Source organism: Mangifera indica, chromosome 8, assembly GCF_011075055.1.
Source record: "Mangifera indica cultivar Alphonso chromosome 8, CATAS_Mindica_2.1, whole genome shotgun sequence".
NCBI classification, from domain to species: domain Eukaryota; kingdom Viridiplantae; phylum Streptophyta; class Magnoliopsida; order Sapindales; family Anacardiaceae; genus Mangifera; species Mangifera indica.
In genome coordinates this window covers 510,898-528,811 of record NC_058144.1, presented here as the reverse complement: position 1 = coordinate 528,811, position 17,914 = coordinate 510,898, and the positions used below count along the sequence as shown (strand labels likewise).

Genomic DNA, 17,914 nt, shown 5'->3' with positions numbered 1-17,914 from the left:
TGGAACTACCAGTTGAATACACGCATATAAATATAATTGAGAACTGCTCAGAGGAAAGCAGATAGAAAATGTACTGGAAATTGATATGCAATATTCACAGGTCGGCCAAAGAAGCAGGAACTGCCCTAGAATGGAAAAAACTACAATGCTACAGTGGCTGTATTACAGATATAAGCCTAATTTCATTTGCCAGTAACTACAGGTGATGGATCCTATGTAATTCAGGACATGCATATTGCAAGTATTAACAGAAACTTGGGATCTACAAAGAAATATTTGGAGAAGGTAAAATTGAAAATTTAATCATATTTACCTTCTCTGAGGTTCATTAATGCAAGAATAAAAAATTTCCCTCACACTATTCTTCTGAATTCTGAGTGAATGTATGTTTGCTCCCAACTTCCGCTAAGGGAAAACCATAATTGGGTCTATTTAGTATCTTCTCCAGCCACTGCTCACAAATTTTTTTTTATCAAACTCCATAAAGCGGTAGGAAGGTTTTCACAAAGGAGTATGCGAGTGCACCAGTGAAAATGTAACTGTCAACTCTGTCCAGTACACCACCTGCATTCCATGTCTCAGATTTCACACGTTAGTGGAAAAAAGCATGCTTATTTCTTTAAAGCTGCAAACAATCAGAAATAGATGAGGCAAAGTAAAAGCTACCAGGTCAAGTTACAGATCATGTATAGATTATAGCCATGGTTGCAAAAAGAGGTGACAGCTTATATTTATTCTATGTCTACTAGAGAACTAAAACAAGAAAGAAGAAAGGGCGATTACCATGTCCAGGTATCAGGGATCCAGAGTCTTTGACACCCGCATCACGTTTGATCATCGACTCCGTAAGATCACCAAAAACAGATCCAAAAAAGTTCAAAAACCCAAAAGCTACTGCACTGAAAACCATCCAGAAACATAAAGTAAGACTTGCTGATAATTGCATAGGTGTATGATGTATGCTCACATAAAAGCAAAAGAATAAACATGGGTCACATCCTAAGTTTCAAACTTATAGTTACACATGTATGATCTGCACGGACAACAGATGAATGAGTTGAAAGCTTAATGAATTCAATTTCAACAGATGTATCAGTTGCATGAACGACTGCAACAAGGATAGTCAATCAAACTTCCCCTATATTAGTGTTCTCTAATACTTTTTTCACATAACGTAAACTAATAGTGCCATAAACAGATGTCAGCCTGCATCTGTTAAAAGAATAAAAAAGTTTTTACTGTAACTTGAATGCTACTCACAAGGAAGATTAAATACCTTAGCAGAGATGTTGGCCAGCGAAAAATCTGTGATAATGCAACAGAAGTGGCTATACAACCACCCAAGCCAACAATGGTTCCCTCCCATGTTTTCTTTGGACTGATACTAGTAAGTTGTGTCCTACCAAAAGCCTGCATTAGAGTATAAAAGCTATCTCATGGTCTTGAAATAATATATGGGGGGTGCATGGCAACATCTTCCTCAATTTTGTCGAAATGATGGTAAATATGAAGATGAAAATGTGAAATGACAAAATACAGAAATTTCAAATCCAGCAATTATTATAAAAAACCACAGAAGTATATCTGTCATGCAACATTGAATATGTAAAAATATTTAGCGTTCTTCTTCAAAACTGATCTTACGGGTAGGAGAAAAAGTTCTTGCAGGCTATGATCATAATGCACAAAGACAACAGATATTTTAGTTCTCATTTGTCATTTAGAAACATAAGAGAATTGAAAGGTACAACAGACAAACTCAAATGCTTAGACACCTTTCCACCTAAGAAAGCAAATGTATCTGCAGCAATTATGCTGCTGACAGATATCAAGGTTGCCACAAGACCAACAGTCCAATGAGCTTGACCACCAAGAAGAACAGGCCATTTGGCACCTATTCCTGCAAAACCTTAAGTGGTTAGGGAACACAGATTAATAAAAGCAAAAGAAAAATGAAATGAAGGAATTAAGAAAGAAGAAAGATAAAGCACAACCTGGCATATGTTAAGGCCCATAAACATTTACTTTAAAAGGGCAGAAATCAATACTTCACTTTTCCAGTCATTTATGATAAAGAAGCCACAAAACTTATAGTCAAGAGGCCTAAAACCAGTCTTCTTCAATAGTTTCAAGATCTATTACATTCCCAACTTAAGAAATACATGCAGTTTATTCTAGTGAAATGAAATAGCAGAAACTGGTGCATCTTTCAATAAAACTCTATGATACCTAACTTAACAATTGGAATAGCATAGAAACTTACTAGTATTTAAGGCTGGGGCTGCTAAACCACATCGAAGCTTAACCCAAAAACAAGGAAGATATCCACAGTAAAACAGTCCAAACATGGTGCTACTCAGCTGAGCAAAACGAGGATTTCCTCTTTGTAAAAGTAATGCTGTAGCAACAACGAAAGCAGCTGATGTAACTGAAACATCAATTTGGCCAAAGTACCTGCCCATGTATTACAAAAACTAATCAGCAACATTTATCAACAACCAACATCGGCCATTGTTCAAGATGCAAAATCAAAAATGCAAAAAAACAAGTGAAAATATATTTTGTTTCACAGGCACTCCTAAAACAAAACAAAATGTTTTGTTGAAAGAACTAATAATTTGGATACAGTCAAAACTAAAAAAGATCAATATGTCACACCCCACTACAATTAGTAAAGAAGAAAAGTATATAAATATTCTATAACAAATAGACGGAAATTCAGCTTCACTTATTGAAGGTAATTGGTTCATGCACGAGTTAAAATTTGCAGTATTCCCTAATCTACACTTTATGCTTACCCTATATTCGTTTTCTAAGAAAGCCCAAGCTGTCTTTTGCTTGGGAGCTGAATGATAAAATAAGGATCTACATTGTCCCCACAAACATAAGATACAAAACTCAACTCAAGAAAATGCTAAACACACTGTCAGCTACATCAACCTCAACAAATATGCATCCCAAACAGAGCAAAACTTTGAAGAAAAACATATCCCATGATGTACTACATGCAAAGGGATTCAGTTGTACCATTGTTAGACACTTAGATTGTGTCTGAACAACAAGTTACAGCAACTTAATAATCTTACAAGGTAAGTATGGGCATGAGAGCACATATAACAGAGCAAACTCGTGACACATATCGAGGTGGAGGAGTCATTCCTGCAGTGATTCCACGACTTCTTACCAACTCAAAATACTCACGTGCACCAACAAAAACAGCAGCTGCAAAGGCCACTGTGAAAACCCATCCTCCAGCCAGTATGATACCCCCGAAAGAGATTCCAATGCCAAGTCCAGAAACAATCCTTTTCTTCAACTGACTCGCTTTCTGTTGACGTTCTGAAACTGAATCCTCGATTACCAGTAAATTATTGCCTTTGTCAACTTCCTACAACATACTCATTTCAATAATTCCATTCTACCATTAAAAAAGTAAACTAACACAAATTTAGCGACTTCATTATAACAACAATTTGAAATTACCAAATAATTTGCATTACCCTAAACCATATAATCATAATAAATTCGTGCCATGTACCATATCCAAATTAAAGATCTAAAATTAAACAATTAGCACACACAAATATTTTTACATAGTTAGGACCAAAGAAACTATTACCTCTCTGGCATTGTCCTCGTCAAGCCGGTCCGCCTGAGCTCTCGCAACAGCGACAATGAAGTGGCGGTTAGTGGAAATGCCGGATTGGCGAAATCGAAACATGGGTCTGGATCCATCAAAGACTATACGGAGATTAAATTTCGGATATCGTTTCTGATTGAAAATTAGGGTTTTGTTCAATGTGGGACGATATGGACAAGTACAAAGAGAAGCCAGAGAAAGTGGAATCACATTGTACCGACCGATTTCCACAAACGAGGCCATCGAATTAAGAGGAGAATGGAATGGTGAAATCAGTTATAGTGAATATGAACGCATGTTTTCTTGTGGCTTTCCGTGAGGAGAATGAACGAATACTGTGAGAGTGAGGTGTTCTAAGTGGTCTTTGAATTGTCGATGATCCAACATCCATGTTTACGTGTTAGCATTGCGCGTGGGCTAGGCCGATTACCGGGTCAAAATCCGGGTGGATAATAATACTTGCACATAACCATTACATTTCCTTATGGATTTTTTTTTAATCGAAGATATTATACTTTTATTACTTCGAATTGAAATAATTTAATTTTAAAAATAAAATAAACAAATTAAACATTTTATCTATTTTATAAAAAAATTGAAAATTTTAATTTCTTTAATTTAAAAATACCAAAATTTGTCACATCTTGTCTCAAGAAAAAATAAAATAAAAAAACATTTAAATGATATTCCACTGACCAAAATGTAATTTGATGATAGGGTCTGTATATATTTATGAGCCTTAATAATTAAGGGTTTTGATTTAACTTTCAAATTGTCAAAAATATGGTGACAAGTAAGATGAACATAATCTTAAATTACAGTAAAACTAATTGTTTTAAATTGCGATTCAAAACAGTTTTATAGGTAAAACATTGTATCATTCTACTAAATAAGATTGGTCAGCACATATCAATTGAATTGATTTGATTTGATCCATTAATTTAGTTTTCAACCATGGTCCCAACAAGAATATATTGACATAAATATGGTAATTTGATTAAACTTTTACAATTAATTAAAGTTCAATGACATTTTAATTAACACCGAGTCCTACTCAAAACATTTGGACCGATTCGGATTTTACAACATAGGTTCTCAATACTCAAGTCGTTGAGAATTGGGTTAAGGGTAAAATTGGAATTTCAGTTTAAAAGGCGGGCGAATGTAACCGTAAGGAAAACCTTCTGAACAAAAACCACCGCCAAGAAACCCTCTTTTCAATTGTTGAATCGAGCTGATCCCGAAATGGTTCGAGCCGATCCATCAGATTCAGAAGCGGAAGAAAGTGACAATTCAAGTTCAGAAGAAGAAATCGATGAGGCTAACTGCAATGGGCAAAAACAGCCCGAAGTATCGGAGTACGAGAAGCAGAGGCTATCGAGAATTGCTGAGAACAAAGCCAAACTGGAAGCCCTGGGACTCTCTAAATTGGCATCTTCTTTCATGGGTTCACCTCAGAACTCCAATAAGTGTAAAGGGAAACGCAAGGTCGTTGAAGACGATGAGGATTATATGCCTAATGATGATGATGATGGTGATAATGATAATGATGATAAAGGTTCCAGATCTAACAAAAGGAAGGTGTGCTCTGAAGATTTTTTCCTCCTATTTTCTTTTACAGTTAAAGTTTTATCTGGCATCACATGTAATGCTTTTAGTTTGATAGCTGATTTTATTAGCTAGTCGGTAGGAGACTTTAAAAAGTTTTTTTAGTCTTTGGGGAAGAGTTGTATTTCTTATACGGTTAAAGTTTTATCCGGCATCACATGTAATGCTTTTAGTTTGATAGCTGATTTTATTAGCTAGTCGGTAGGAAACGTTAAAAGTTTTTCTAGTCTTTCGGGAAGAGTTGTATTTCTTATGCAGTTGAATTGGAATTAGGAAGATGCATACCTAGGAGTTGTTGTATGACAATGACATGGACTTATGGCTGGTATTGAGCTGTGCCGAGCACCAAGTATTGCTGTGGGCTCGACCTCAACTAATACAATTTGTTTAACCTTATATCATATATATTTATTGATTACTCTTGTTTTCAAAGTCAAGGAAATACGATTTCATAGGTGTCAGTAGCATGTTTTAAATTGTGTGCTCACAAGCTCACCAAGTCGGGCAACAGCCCTAGTCATGATGTATGTGTAGGAGGCTTGAACGTCATTTCTTGAAGCTATATGTTACCGCTTGGTTGTCTCAAGTTTGGATATAATTTTGGTATTGAAGAGAATAACTTTCTCCTTACTTACATCTTACTCAGGTGAAGAGTAAAAGCCCAAGATCTAAGAAAACTTCTCAGAAGCAATTGAGTAGTGCAGATTACATTGATGAAGATACTGACTTGATGCAGGTAATTTTAATCACTTGTTATTGAACGATTAACATTTGGGTTCTACTCTTCTGGATGATTGCATGAATGGAGCTACACTAATTCATCAATATTTATATACAGGCAATTGCTCTTTCACTACAACATTCTGCTGAAGTTCCAGGTTCTACTCTAAATGAAAAAAAGGGAAAAGCCCACACTAAGGAAGATGCAGGAAGGGGCAAGAGAAAAAAATCGGTTTGTTTAGGGTTCCAGATCTATTTTTTTCATCATGAGGAGATGCTTTGCATACTATAGCCTTCTTAATTGTGTATTGTTTTGGACAGCAGTTCACAAGTCGGGTACAAATGACTGAAGATGAATTGATCTTACATTTTTTTCAGTTTGATGGTAATTTGTGATACTGCTGGTTTTCTTTCTTTCCTTTATGGATTTGGTATATACTTCTAATTTGTTTGTTAATGTACTATTCTTTCATTGTAAGCTTTGCTGCAAATTTTTCCCTGGGAGTTTTTTGGTTATTGATGAGTCATTGTTGGTGTGCAGAAGCAGGAAGAGGTAGCATAACTAAGAGAGATTTACAAAGAGTAGCAGTTGCACATGATTTTTTGTGGACAGATGAAGAGTTGGTTGATATGGTTCATTTCTTTGATAGTGATGGAGATGGGAAGGTCAGTACTTGTTGCTTCTTATTATTATAATTTTTAAAGGCAATTACAAATCATCACTTTTGAGGTTTTTCAAATATGTTGGGGGTCTAGTTGGGATATCAGAATACCTGAGGGGAGGCAGTGGTAATTTCCTTTAATTTTTTTTTTTTTCTCTGGTTCCTCTTTAAATGGGCAGAATGGGACAGTAGTAATTTGGTGGACTGAGTCGCAAACAAGGTGCTCCTTGGAAAATTCATTGGTTATACTTAAAAAGCTTCATTACCGATTGTCTTAGGATGATTTTTATAGTAATACTACATTTATTGAATTTCTTTTTAATGTTATCAATTCTTTTGCAGCTAAATCTTGATGATTTTTGGAGGATCGTCAGCCGGTGCAATATGATTAGAGCATCTGATAATCCTTGATGGATTTAAGGTCACAAAATCTAGTTGCAGTGTCCATTTTCCACTCATGGTAACTAGTGATTATGTTTTTAATAATACTAAATATATAAACTTATATACAAGCCCACTCATACAAATTGGTACGTTCCAATATTGATGGGTGATTTTAAATTAGGACTTTACTCATTAGACGAGCTGATGAGTCAAATACATCAATTTGTATAATTAGTCTTATATTTCTATGGAACTGTTGTTTTTGTTTCTTTATTTTAACTTAAGCAGAGAAAGATGTTCCATGATCTTCATGGAAACGAATCCTTATTCTTATTTAGTCCGGATCAAATCCAATCTGCAAAGATTCACCGCTTTGAGATCTACCGAAGTTTACCCTCAGTTATTAAAATGTTTTAATTGAAAATACCAATATATGCTACTTAAGTACAGACTATTGCCTTGCAGCATTGCAATTTTGTGAACTTTGTGTTCAGTCATGGTGGCATGGCTGTTTCGCAATCTCATAACATCTGAATCATAATAGAGCTTTCCTCTGAAATTACATTACCATCTACAACAGCATATTGAAAAGTCTTAAAAATTCAGTTAAAACATCACCGATTGAAAAATACAGATTTTTTGACCTGGTAACTTAATGGGCAAAGGTGACCTTTTAACGGTAGTTCACACATTCGATAAGTTGTTCTGGTTTTGATACAGGCCACTAACACATTGAAGACAAGTTCCTGCTATCACATCTGCCTTCTCAAATTTCTATAGAACAAAAATTAAAAGGTCAAATCTTCTTCATAAGATACCCCAAAATGATGCCAACCACACCAACTACAACAATATACATTAACGGGATACTGGTGCTGCTTCTGTTGGCTTGACGCCTCAAGAGCTCCTGCACATAAAACATCTCAAAGTAATGCTCGTGTTTAACACTAATCATGCTATGAATTATGATGCTGCAATTATTTATGAATAAACTCATAATTAATTACCAGAGTAAACAATCTGTAATTATGAAGGCCACTATTATGTTGCCCATCAAACAGTCTGATTCCAACCAAATGTTGTATCAATGAAATTAAATGGCATCATGTGGGGCTTAGAATGAAAACACGGTAGGTTGGTAAGTTTTGGAGAGAAATGAAAGGATTAAAGTTAGCTGTTGCAATCATTGTATGTGCATAGGAAATGCCCACTAACCTATACATTCTTTGGGACATGCTCTCTCTCACTGTATTATTTTTTGGTGGAAAATTAATCCACAACATCCAGTAGTTCCAGCCCTAACATTGCTATCCTATTTCTCCCTCCCAAATCGTGTCAAGTCCCTTTTCATTACAGGAAGAAAATGCTGTAAATATCATAGTAAGTTGACCAAAATCTTCTTCCTCATACCGCACGGTTAGTTCAAACTGTAACAAACAAGCAAAAAATACCCTCTACCCCCTTCCACGGTTCATGGTGCAAAAAAGTTCACTTATCATTTATGTTACACATAAGAACTTGTAAAGCTGAACTCTGATGGTTTCTAATGAGTACAGTTAGGCAATCAGAGTGGTGGAAGCTACAGTGTTGAAATATCTTCCACACGTTATTGCAACATACAAAGTTTAATAAACAAGAATTTCTAATGTTGCACATATCAGTTAATGCTTTGGGGGTTTATAACTGTCAAAGGAAACTAGATCCAGACATGTCATACAAATTGGTGGTTGTCTTAGTGTCAACCATGACAAACTGGGCCAACAGGCAGGCAATGCTAGGCTCTACAATTGCTAATTCAACAAATGAAAAAAAAAGGGGAAGTATCAGAGTATGGAAAATTAATTATGCCCATCCAGATGTACCAGATCAAGCGTTGCAAAATAAGGCCAGACTCTGCTTGGCCACTTGAGGACCACCACCAACAATATTGCAAATATATATGCTCCAACAAAAGGAAAAAATACATAAAAAGAACCTTACTTACCAGCTCTTGTTGAAGCTTGTTATTTTGCTGAAGAACAGAATTTTTCTCTTCAGTCAGCTTTGAAATGAGAGCTGCCTGAAATGCAAGCTTAATTTAGAATACAGAACCAAGAAGCACTCTAGATATTACAGCAATCATTGAGAAAGTTGAATCCGTATAAAAACATTTCTTGGCAGCATGCACACCTCAAAATTTCTAACAAACTACTTTTATATAAACAGGAAAAAAAAAAAAAAAAGCAGCAAATTGACATTTTAACATGCAACATGATGCACGGCCCCCATGGGACATGCAGACAATAAGCAATTAGGCAAACTTAATGTTTCCATTTAAAAGTTGAACACCAATACATAAAGAAATTATCCTTTTAATTAGTGACGAAATTAGAAAACTCATAAAATGCTAAAATATTTATTATACGTCAGCTCAGTTACAGATACTAAAAACTTAACCAAAATCCAGTCAACCGTTGAGTTTAAGTTATGGTAGTTGATAAGTTAGCATTTTCCTAGATCTAACATGCACACATGTTCTGAAAATCTGAATCAAGCACAATAACTGACCACTGAGTATAAAATACATGTTTTGTTAAATAGAATCTAAATTAAATAGTGAAATGGCCTTTATATTTTGAGGAATAAAACAATAAATGGGTTAAAGATGAGAACTAAAGGAAATACCTCTGTTAATTTATCTTGTGACTCAGGTTGCTCAACAAAAGCTCTTGAAGCCTACAGGAGCACATGCAAAACCTCAAGATGAAAACCAAACCATAACAAACCAAAAAAGAAATAATAAAGTTTACAACACAATACTTACATAAATTTAATAACCAAAACCTTATACTTATTATTCTAATAAAAACCTAAACCTTAAATACTTACAGCTGAAATTTCTGAAGCACTCAAATTCCCATTGTCTGACACAGATGCTCTAGGCGAAGAACCTTCTTCAGACCCTTCTCGAACGGGTGATGGTGGGCCAGGTGGAGCCACATAAACAACCCTCAATTTGCACTCTTCAACATTATGCCCTGCCTCCTTATTGAACTAAAAAATAAAATAATAACAAAAAAGCTAAAAACCCCCATTTCCATAAGCCAATAAGCTGTACTAATTAAGCCTAAATAGATGCTCAAAACAAAACCAGACTCCTGCATGTCAATACCATCTCTGGAGTTACATCCTTTGCAGTGGCTCCAGGACTTGTGATTACACTCTGAAGTAAAAATTTATCTTTGCATTGCATGTCCGGAGGTCTCTCCTTTTGTGCTTGCATTGTAACTAAATCATGCTTTTTATCAGTTCTTCCATTCAAAATAATGATATTAATTTTAAAAAACAGATAATTATAAGTCTAGAAATACCTATGATATCACATGTAGACCTGGGCAAAACAACTCCAGTATTTGGTCTAACACAATACTTCTTTGGATTTGTAGTCTTAACCTAAAAGCCCACAAAGTTCACAATCACACATAAAGAAATCAAGACTACAAACCTCTAGGGCACAATAATTTTCAAATTAATTTCAAATATCAAGGTTTATACGAAGCTTATAAGTAGAATCCGACCTCGTATTAAATAGAGTAAAATTTGAAAATGGCATGAATTAAATACCTTGAAAGCCACAAAACTATCGGTCTTATTTGACAACTGTATAGAGCACGAGATCTGCTTCCTCAATTCAACTTTTTGTTTTTTTGTCGAAAAACAAAAGTTAGAACAGTTGAAAGAAGCGCTAAAAACAAAATTACGGATCTGAAAGCAAATAGAGGCTTACAGGGGAATTGGAGCTCCTGTGGTTCGATACCGAGAAGCTCGCCGATATTCATTATGATGCAATCGATTCAGACAGACGGCCACTGGAAGTTTCAGCCGAGGGAAATCGGATCTCAGGCGCCGGTTAAGCGGATGATCCTGGTTCTCAGAGAGCGAGAGGAAAGGCGAAGAGAGATTGAGAGACAGTGATGCTTGTCCTACTGACTTCCTTCCAACTTGGTTCTTGTTTTTATTGTAATTCCTGGTACGGTAATTTTCAGTTTCTACTCTTCGTAGCGGGGCTATTATTGCCCTTTGACAAAGCCCACAATCAAACTCAGGTCGGTTGACTCTGCGTCATAGTGTTTCACGCTTAAGCAACAATTAAGAGTAAATTACTAATTCCTAAAGGGCAAAGGACTATGGACCACCCAAGGTACATAAACTGAACCGCAACATGATTCCTCCAGTTCAACCTCAATTTAATCCAATCTAATTAGATTGCCCAATCGGATTTACAATAAATCACTGAACAGAGATTACTACTGAATATGTGTGGATATGGTTCTTAGTTGATTCAAATTATATTCAAAGTTTGACTCAAACAATTTAATTTTAAACTAGTCTCAACTATTATAACAATTCTTGTAATAGTCTATTTTTGTAAGTCTCAACTATTATAAAGGTCACATTTCATGGGAATTTGTCTTTGTTCCAGCCAGGAAGGAATCCTGCTTATTTATATCATATCAAAGTTGACTGAATGTCATATAATTTTTCACATGCACATGAATTTTATTTTTGTTTTATTGTGGTGAGTGTGATGGCAAGAGAGGAACCCATATAAGGTTCTACATATGTGCTTCCAGGATCTACCTGCGGGGCCAACGCCTATTCACTAGGCCAATCTGGACTGGAGACAGCCCATGCCCATGGAAGACTGGCCAATTTCATTTTCATGATAATTCGCTTTCATAATTATGTACAAATAAATAAAATGTTCATTGACAAATTATTATGAAATAAACCATTAACATTCTATTGGAAAGCAAATCAGAATTATTGGATAGAAATTAGAATTATTGAAAGCAAATCAAAATCATTGGATAGGAATCAGAATTACTGAAAAGTCGATCATTGATACACAATAATCTTGTTATTTCATACTTCGAACTAATTTTTGTATAGTCTTTATTTGATTGATTTTATTTTCTTAAATAGGTTTGTTTTACAGTATAAAATCATGCTTTGTAATTTGTAAAATATATACCAATATACAATTTCTTTCTTCACTTATTCTTGAGCTCTCTGATCAATCTTTGATTGAATCATCTCTGCTCACTCATAATTTTGGCATGGTATCAAAGTAGGTTTGAAAACCCAAGCACTTTTTGTATCATTCCTCCTTCCTGGAGCAATCTTTTTGTTGTCTTATAGTAATCCTCCTACTTCTCCATAACCTGCAGAAAGGGGAAACACAAAACATTGATTAGTTCTCATTTCTTTTACAGAACAAATGACAGCACTTGGCAACACACAAAGCAAACCCACATCACCCACACAAGAGTCTGAAATGTTGTAAGGCTCTGACCCAAATCATGCATCCCAACAAACATTCCACATCATTCCCACAAACAAAAATAAGCCAGAACCCGGAGATGTGTTATACGTTCCTCCTTCAGACGGACCAAAACTTGTGTTAATCAAACAAACACTGATTGGAGCTAAAAACTATGCTTAATGGGCAAGAGATTTCAGACGAGCCCTAATCACAAAAGACAAAATTGGGTTCATTGATGGCACTGTTCTCATACCATTTGAACCCAATCTTATGCGCTTTTGGACTCGATGCAATACTTTGGTGAGGGCATGGATTAGCAACAGTGTATCTGCAGAAGTAGTTGTTGGACTTCCACCCATAGAAGGTGTTAGAGAACTATGGGCATATATTAAGGACATGTATGGCACACTGGACTTTGCAAAAATATATACAATAAGACAAAACCTTGGTGGAATCAGACAAGGAAATCAGTCAGTCTAAAGCCCAAACACACTCTTACCTCTTAAAATTTGTGACTATGGTTCAAACACAATTCCAAACTAAAATCTGACGCATTCACACAAATAATGCTTGGGACTTCTTTAATAACCTCACCACATCCTTCCTAGACTCCCACGATATACTTCATAAGAGTTCTTGTTCTTACACTCCTCAACAAAACGGTGTTGTAGAAAAAAACACAAACATCTTTTAGAAGTAGCCCGTGCCTTGAAACACCAAGCACACATTCCTTTTAGTTTTTAGGGCGATTGTGTGGTCACGATAGCCTATATGATAAATAGAATGCCCACAAAAGCCTTAGGTAGTAAAATACCTTTTGAACTTCTGTTTGGCAAATCACCAATTATCCAGCATTTAAGAGGGGGTATCTTTGCTATGCCACCAAACTACAACATTCAGACAAATTTGATACTAGAGCAACATGTTGCGTCTTTATGGGTTACCCTATGTTACAAAAGGGGTATCATTTGTATGACATCGAGGAAGACAGATTTTTCATCAGTAGAGATGTCATATTTCATGAAGACATTTTTTCCTTTGCTAATATGGCTTCAGATACAGTTCTATCTTCTCAACCTTCAGTCATGGTAGATGACACTCTTCTTCATTCCTTAAAGTATGTCATTATCCTAGTTACAGATACGTTCCCTGGCTCCTCTTTCACTGAACCTACCTCTACAGCTGAATTTGATCCGTCTTCAATAGTTCATAGTTCTGAGCCCACAACAATTGTTCCAACTACAACACTTCTAGTTAGGCGATCCACTTAAACAATCAAACCACCAATTTGGAGTACATATTATGTCAGCATGGCCTCTTCCGAGTATATAATACCACACTCTATTTCTCAATTTGTTAGTTATGATAGACTTTCTTCTGCACACAAATTTTATATTAGCCATATTTCTAAGCACCATGAGCCTGAGACATACTCCGAGGCTATTCAGTCTCCTCATTGGCGATAAGCTATGGTCGATGAGCTCTAAGCCTTGTCCCTCAATCAAACTTGGGAACTTGTTCCACGACCATTACACAAACAACCCATAAGATGCAAATGAGTTTTTAAAATCAAGTATCGTGCAAATGGATCCATCGAGTGTTACAAAGCTCGAGTAGTAGCTAAAGGATTCACCCAGCGAGAAGGACTCTATTATCAAGAGACGTTCTCTCTCGTTGCCAAACATGTCACGGTTCGCACACTCCTAGTTGTTGTTGCCTCTTATGATTGGACTTTACACCAGATGGATGTCCACAATGCATTCCTTCATAGTGATCTAGATGAAGAAATTTACATGGAAGTTCCACCTGACATTCGTAGACAGGGGGAGACATTGGTATGTCGTGAAAATCCCTGTATGGCTTGAAACAAGCTTCTCGACAATGGAACGCTAAGATCACAGAAGCATTGATCTCCCTGGGTTTTTGCCAATCAAAACATGATTATGCCCTTTTCATAAAAAGGCAGGAAAATCATTTGTATGCCTTTTGTATAATCATCTGTCTTTTGTATAATCTTATATTTATAAAACAGAAAGAGGGGATAATTATGTAATTACATAATAGCTCATTAAAAGTAGAGAATAATTATGATATGATTGAATAAATAGTAAAATTGATAAAGTTCTCTAATTTAAAAATCTAGCAGTTGTCAATATAATTTGATAGGCATTCGCATGGGGTTAGCAGGAGTTCTTCCATAGCCAACATGATATTGTGTCAAATTTAAACAACTAGAAATTGTTAATATAGTTTAAGTAAACATTGAATCACTATCCAATAGTTGGCAATGCACAACTCCATTATTTATTTTTGAAGAAAAAGGAAGGAGTTTTTCACCATTTTATGAGTTAGATTCAATTTACATCAAATTTCTAATAAAGGCAAGCTTAATATCAAATTGAGTTTAAAGAAACTAAATTAAGATAGATAAATCAAGATTCATTTTAGTTAAATTTGAATTTGAATGTTTGAATTGATTTAAACACAACTTTTATGGATATAAATTTAATCTTTAATTTAAATTCAATTTGTTTGATTTAAATTCAATCAACCCATATTGAATTCAACACTCACTATAATGGATCATCGGTGTATCTTTCACGATGAATATTAAATTACTTTCTCACCCTTTGCAATTACGAGCAAGCAGCCAAAGACCTGAAACATAATGCTAATTATGAAGCACTTAGCTCGATTCACAGAAGGTTTATGATTTTACAATACAAAGATAAATAAATAATGTGAATGATAGGTGGGAAGCTCATAATGGAAAATTGGGTTTTTTAAAACATATAAATAAATAAGGTTAAGTTTCAAATTTGTTATTTGAGTTTCATGTCAAATTCAAATTGAATAAATTAAGTTTAGAGCAATAACTAAGTTTATATACATAGAAAGGAATTAAGTTTTAATCATTTTAAATATTTAAATTTAAATCAACCCCTGTGAAATTTAAAATTAAACTGTTTTATAGTATGAATTCAAATTTTAGCTTAATAATCTCAATCAAACATTTTTAAATTGAAACTAATCTTAAAGAAGGTCTTGTTTAGAGTGGATCATGGTAGAATCCAACCATTAATTAATGGTTTTGTTAAGTTCAAGGAGAAAAAAGGCACAGTTGAAAAAGGATGACATTGTTGGCTGGTTCTTTGGGAAGCCGGCAAAATAAGAGCGGATTCCGATTTGGATTTTGATTGTTTCTTCTTTTGTTTCAAACTTAGCACGTTCCCCACCACTGACTCATTGAGTGTGCGAATGTAAAGAAAATCTTATAGGTGCATTTGATTGTAGGGGATTAAAAATTATTTTAATAATTATTTTATTTAAATATAAATATAATTATTTTAAAATAAATTAATAAATAATGATATAATAATAATACAATTAAAATTATTTTTTTATACCTAAAATAGAAATAATAATCAGATTACTCTATTACATATTACCATTATTTATAAACCAACTATGACTACTTTCCTTTTTTCATACTCTTTTCTGTTTGATTAGAAGGGAAGAAGAACCAACTCACCGACTCTTTTTCAGCATGAATATATCTCATCTAAATCTTATTCCTTCCAATTTTTTCATGCGCTTCATCAAGTTGATTAGGTCAACATCAAAGATGAACAGATTCAAATGGCTAGACGTTAAAACATTAAACAAACTTAATTGTTCCATTAATTGAGTCGAAATGGACGTTTACCCGTTTTAAAGGGACAAAGAAATAAAGGGTGGTGAATTCAAAGTATAAAGCTGAAGGTTTTTTCTTGACAAATGAATAAATATGGGAGGATTCTTCATTATTGGATTTTGATAAGAGATGTTGGTCAAGTTCATAAATATGTCAAAGTTCGAGTTAAAAATTAGATTCATTTTTATAAACAAATTAAATTTTAATCAAGTTAAATATTTAATTTCAAATTATCTTAAATTGAATCTTATTTTCTTAATTTTAGATTAAGTTTAAGTCTCAAATCATTAATTTCCAACAATTTTCAATATAATTTTTTAAATACAAATAGATTTTGAACTAAAATTTGTTCCAACTTAATTAGAATAGAATCATTCTAATTGGAATAAAACTTGGCAATATTCCAAATTATATAACCAGAATCAATCAGTGTGATAATTTTGACTAAACCAGCGTTGAATCCACGGGTGCTTTACCTCTATATTTCTATAAAGATACAGGTGAAAATGCAATCTCGATCAGCAAATATGCTCTCTCTTGTTTTTTTCCCCTATTTTTAATAATTTTTATGGTTTCTAACTTTCTGCCAAAAGACATTATGTATGAACAGCAGAGGAAGATAAGGGCTGTTTGAATCCTATTCCTTTGTGCACGCATCTCATTCTAATTAATGACATCCACAAAGCACCTGTGGCACCGATGTTAGATTATAATTTACATAAATCTAAATCTTATCGAAATCAAGTTAATGAATTTCACTTCTGACCCAGACTGACATTTCTACATTCACATAGAATCTCAAGTTACTCTTTATTCCGGCAAGGCTTAGACCAAATCCCCCCCAAATCGAGTCCTACAATAACCAAACATTTAAAAAACCAAAAAAAAAGAAGCTAAAAGTAACAAGTGGTCAGGCTGTAGAGCTGACAATCCAATTGGTCATCTCATAATAATACGTGAAAAAGGGGCATTCATTTTCCATGTACCAACTGATCACAACACCACTCGATGCATTCTGACAGATTTTGTGAATCTGATTCAACTGACAAACATCAAATACTCAACCTCCTGTTAAACTAGCTTCCCATGACCAGTTTAGCCATCCTTTTCTTCCATCCAGTAAAGATCACCAGACATCGTTTTATTACAACTGATCTTTTTTTCTTTTTTGTCGGTGCCCGTTGCATTTAAGAGTGGGCATAATCCTATTCCGATTAGGTTTGGATCAGTTGTAGCTCTTTCACATAGAAGAAAGAAAAAATTGAGTTTAACGCGCTTTTTTAAAACAAACTTAGAACTCAGATCAATCTCAAAAAAAAAAAAAGAAAGAATTTGAGTTTGATTATTATAATGTAAAATCAAACTTGAATTAAATTTAACTTAATATTATAATCAAAACAAAATAATTCAAAAAGTATCTCTATTTTAATATATATTAATTAATTTTTTTAATTTATAAGCTTGACGACAATTCTAAATTTGAGTTCAATAATTCTTTAAATCTGAACTCGTTTAAATCAAACTTGTTTTGAACTTAATCAAATTAAGTTTACAATCAAACTTAAATTAATTCGATTTGAATTTACTTTTAATATCTATTGCTAATACATCATGCATTAGTAAACAGAGATACACATAATTTAGTGTTGAGTAATACTTGAATTTGAGTCTACTAGGTTAAATAGGTACAAGATTTGAGCTCAAATTCAACTAACCTGATGTCTTTAATTTAAAAAATTACAATTAAATCTCATAATTTATTGATCTATAAATTAATCTCATATTTAAAATTTGAGAAGGCCCAAAGACTTATTTTCATCCAAGGTATAACGAAAATTTAAAGTAACCCTAGTTAATTTTTAAAATTTAAATATTCACTCGTCTATTAGTTTTGATTATTG

At 34.1% G+C, this 17,914-nt stretch overlaps 3 protein-coding genes across 5 annotated transcripts; 1 reads left to right on the top strand and 2 right to left on the bottom strand.

Moving 5' to 3' along the window:
* Positions 1–33: 33 nt before the first annotated feature.
* Positions 34–4,020, bottom strand: LOC123224261 (phosphatidate cytidylyltransferase 4, chloroplastic-like). Of its 2 annotated transcripts, none has more exons than XM_044647876.1 (7): positions 3,620–4,020; positions 3,087–3,388; positions 2,264–2,454; positions 1,776–1,909; positions 1,277–1,410; positions 784–899; positions 34–564 (listed from the first exon to the last, which is right to left on the bottom strand). In XM_044647876.1, the coding sequence occupies exons 1-7, from the start codon at positions 3,881–3,883 to the stop codon at positions 473–475; spliced, it is 1,233 nt and encodes a 410-aa protein (XP_044503811.1). In that variant the 5' UTR covers positions 3,884–4,020; the 3' UTR covers positions 34–472. The 2 variants fall into 2 exon arrangements, with proteins under 2 accessions (XP_044503811.1, XP_044503812.1); XM_044647877.1 differs by having other exon boundaries at positions 1,776–1,900; positions 3,620–4,019.
* Positions 4,021–4,720: 700 nt separating this feature from the next.
* LOC123223693 (uncharacterized protein DDB_G0283697) lies at positions 4,721–7,287 on the top strand. Of its 2 annotated transcripts, none has more exons than XM_044647013.1 (6): positions 4,721–5,221; positions 5,895–5,984; positions 6,087–6,200; positions 6,290–6,353; positions 6,510–6,634; positions 6,973–7,287. In XM_044647013.1, exons 1-6 carry the CDS (start codon positions 4,886–4,888, stop codon positions 7,039–7,041), a joined length of 798 nt encoding a protein of 265 aa, XP_044502948.1. In that variant the 5' UTR covers positions 4,721–4,885; the 3' UTR covers positions 7,042–7,287. The 2 variants fall into 2 exon arrangements, with proteins under 2 accessions (XP_044502948.1, XP_044502949.1); XM_044647014.1 differs by having other exon boundaries at positions 4,724–5,221; positions 6,293–6,353.
* Positions 7,288–7,545: 258 nt separating this feature from the next.
* LOC123223694 (vesicle-associated protein 1-2-like) lies at positions 7,546–11,028 on the bottom strand. Its single transcript, XM_044647015.1, has 8 exons — positions 10,781–11,028; positions 10,618–10,688; positions 10,365–10,446; positions 10,166–10,281; positions 9,883–10,047; positions 9,679–9,729; positions 8,999–9,073; positions 7,546–7,921 (listed from the first exon to the last, which is right to left on the bottom strand). The coding sequence occupies exons 1-8, from the start codon at positions 10,830–10,832 to the stop codon at positions 7,811–7,813; spliced, it is 723 nt and encodes a 240-aa protein (XP_044502950.1). The 5' UTR covers positions 10,833–11,028; the 3' UTR covers positions 7,546–7,810.
* Positions 11,029–17,914: the final 6,886 nt, after the last annotated feature.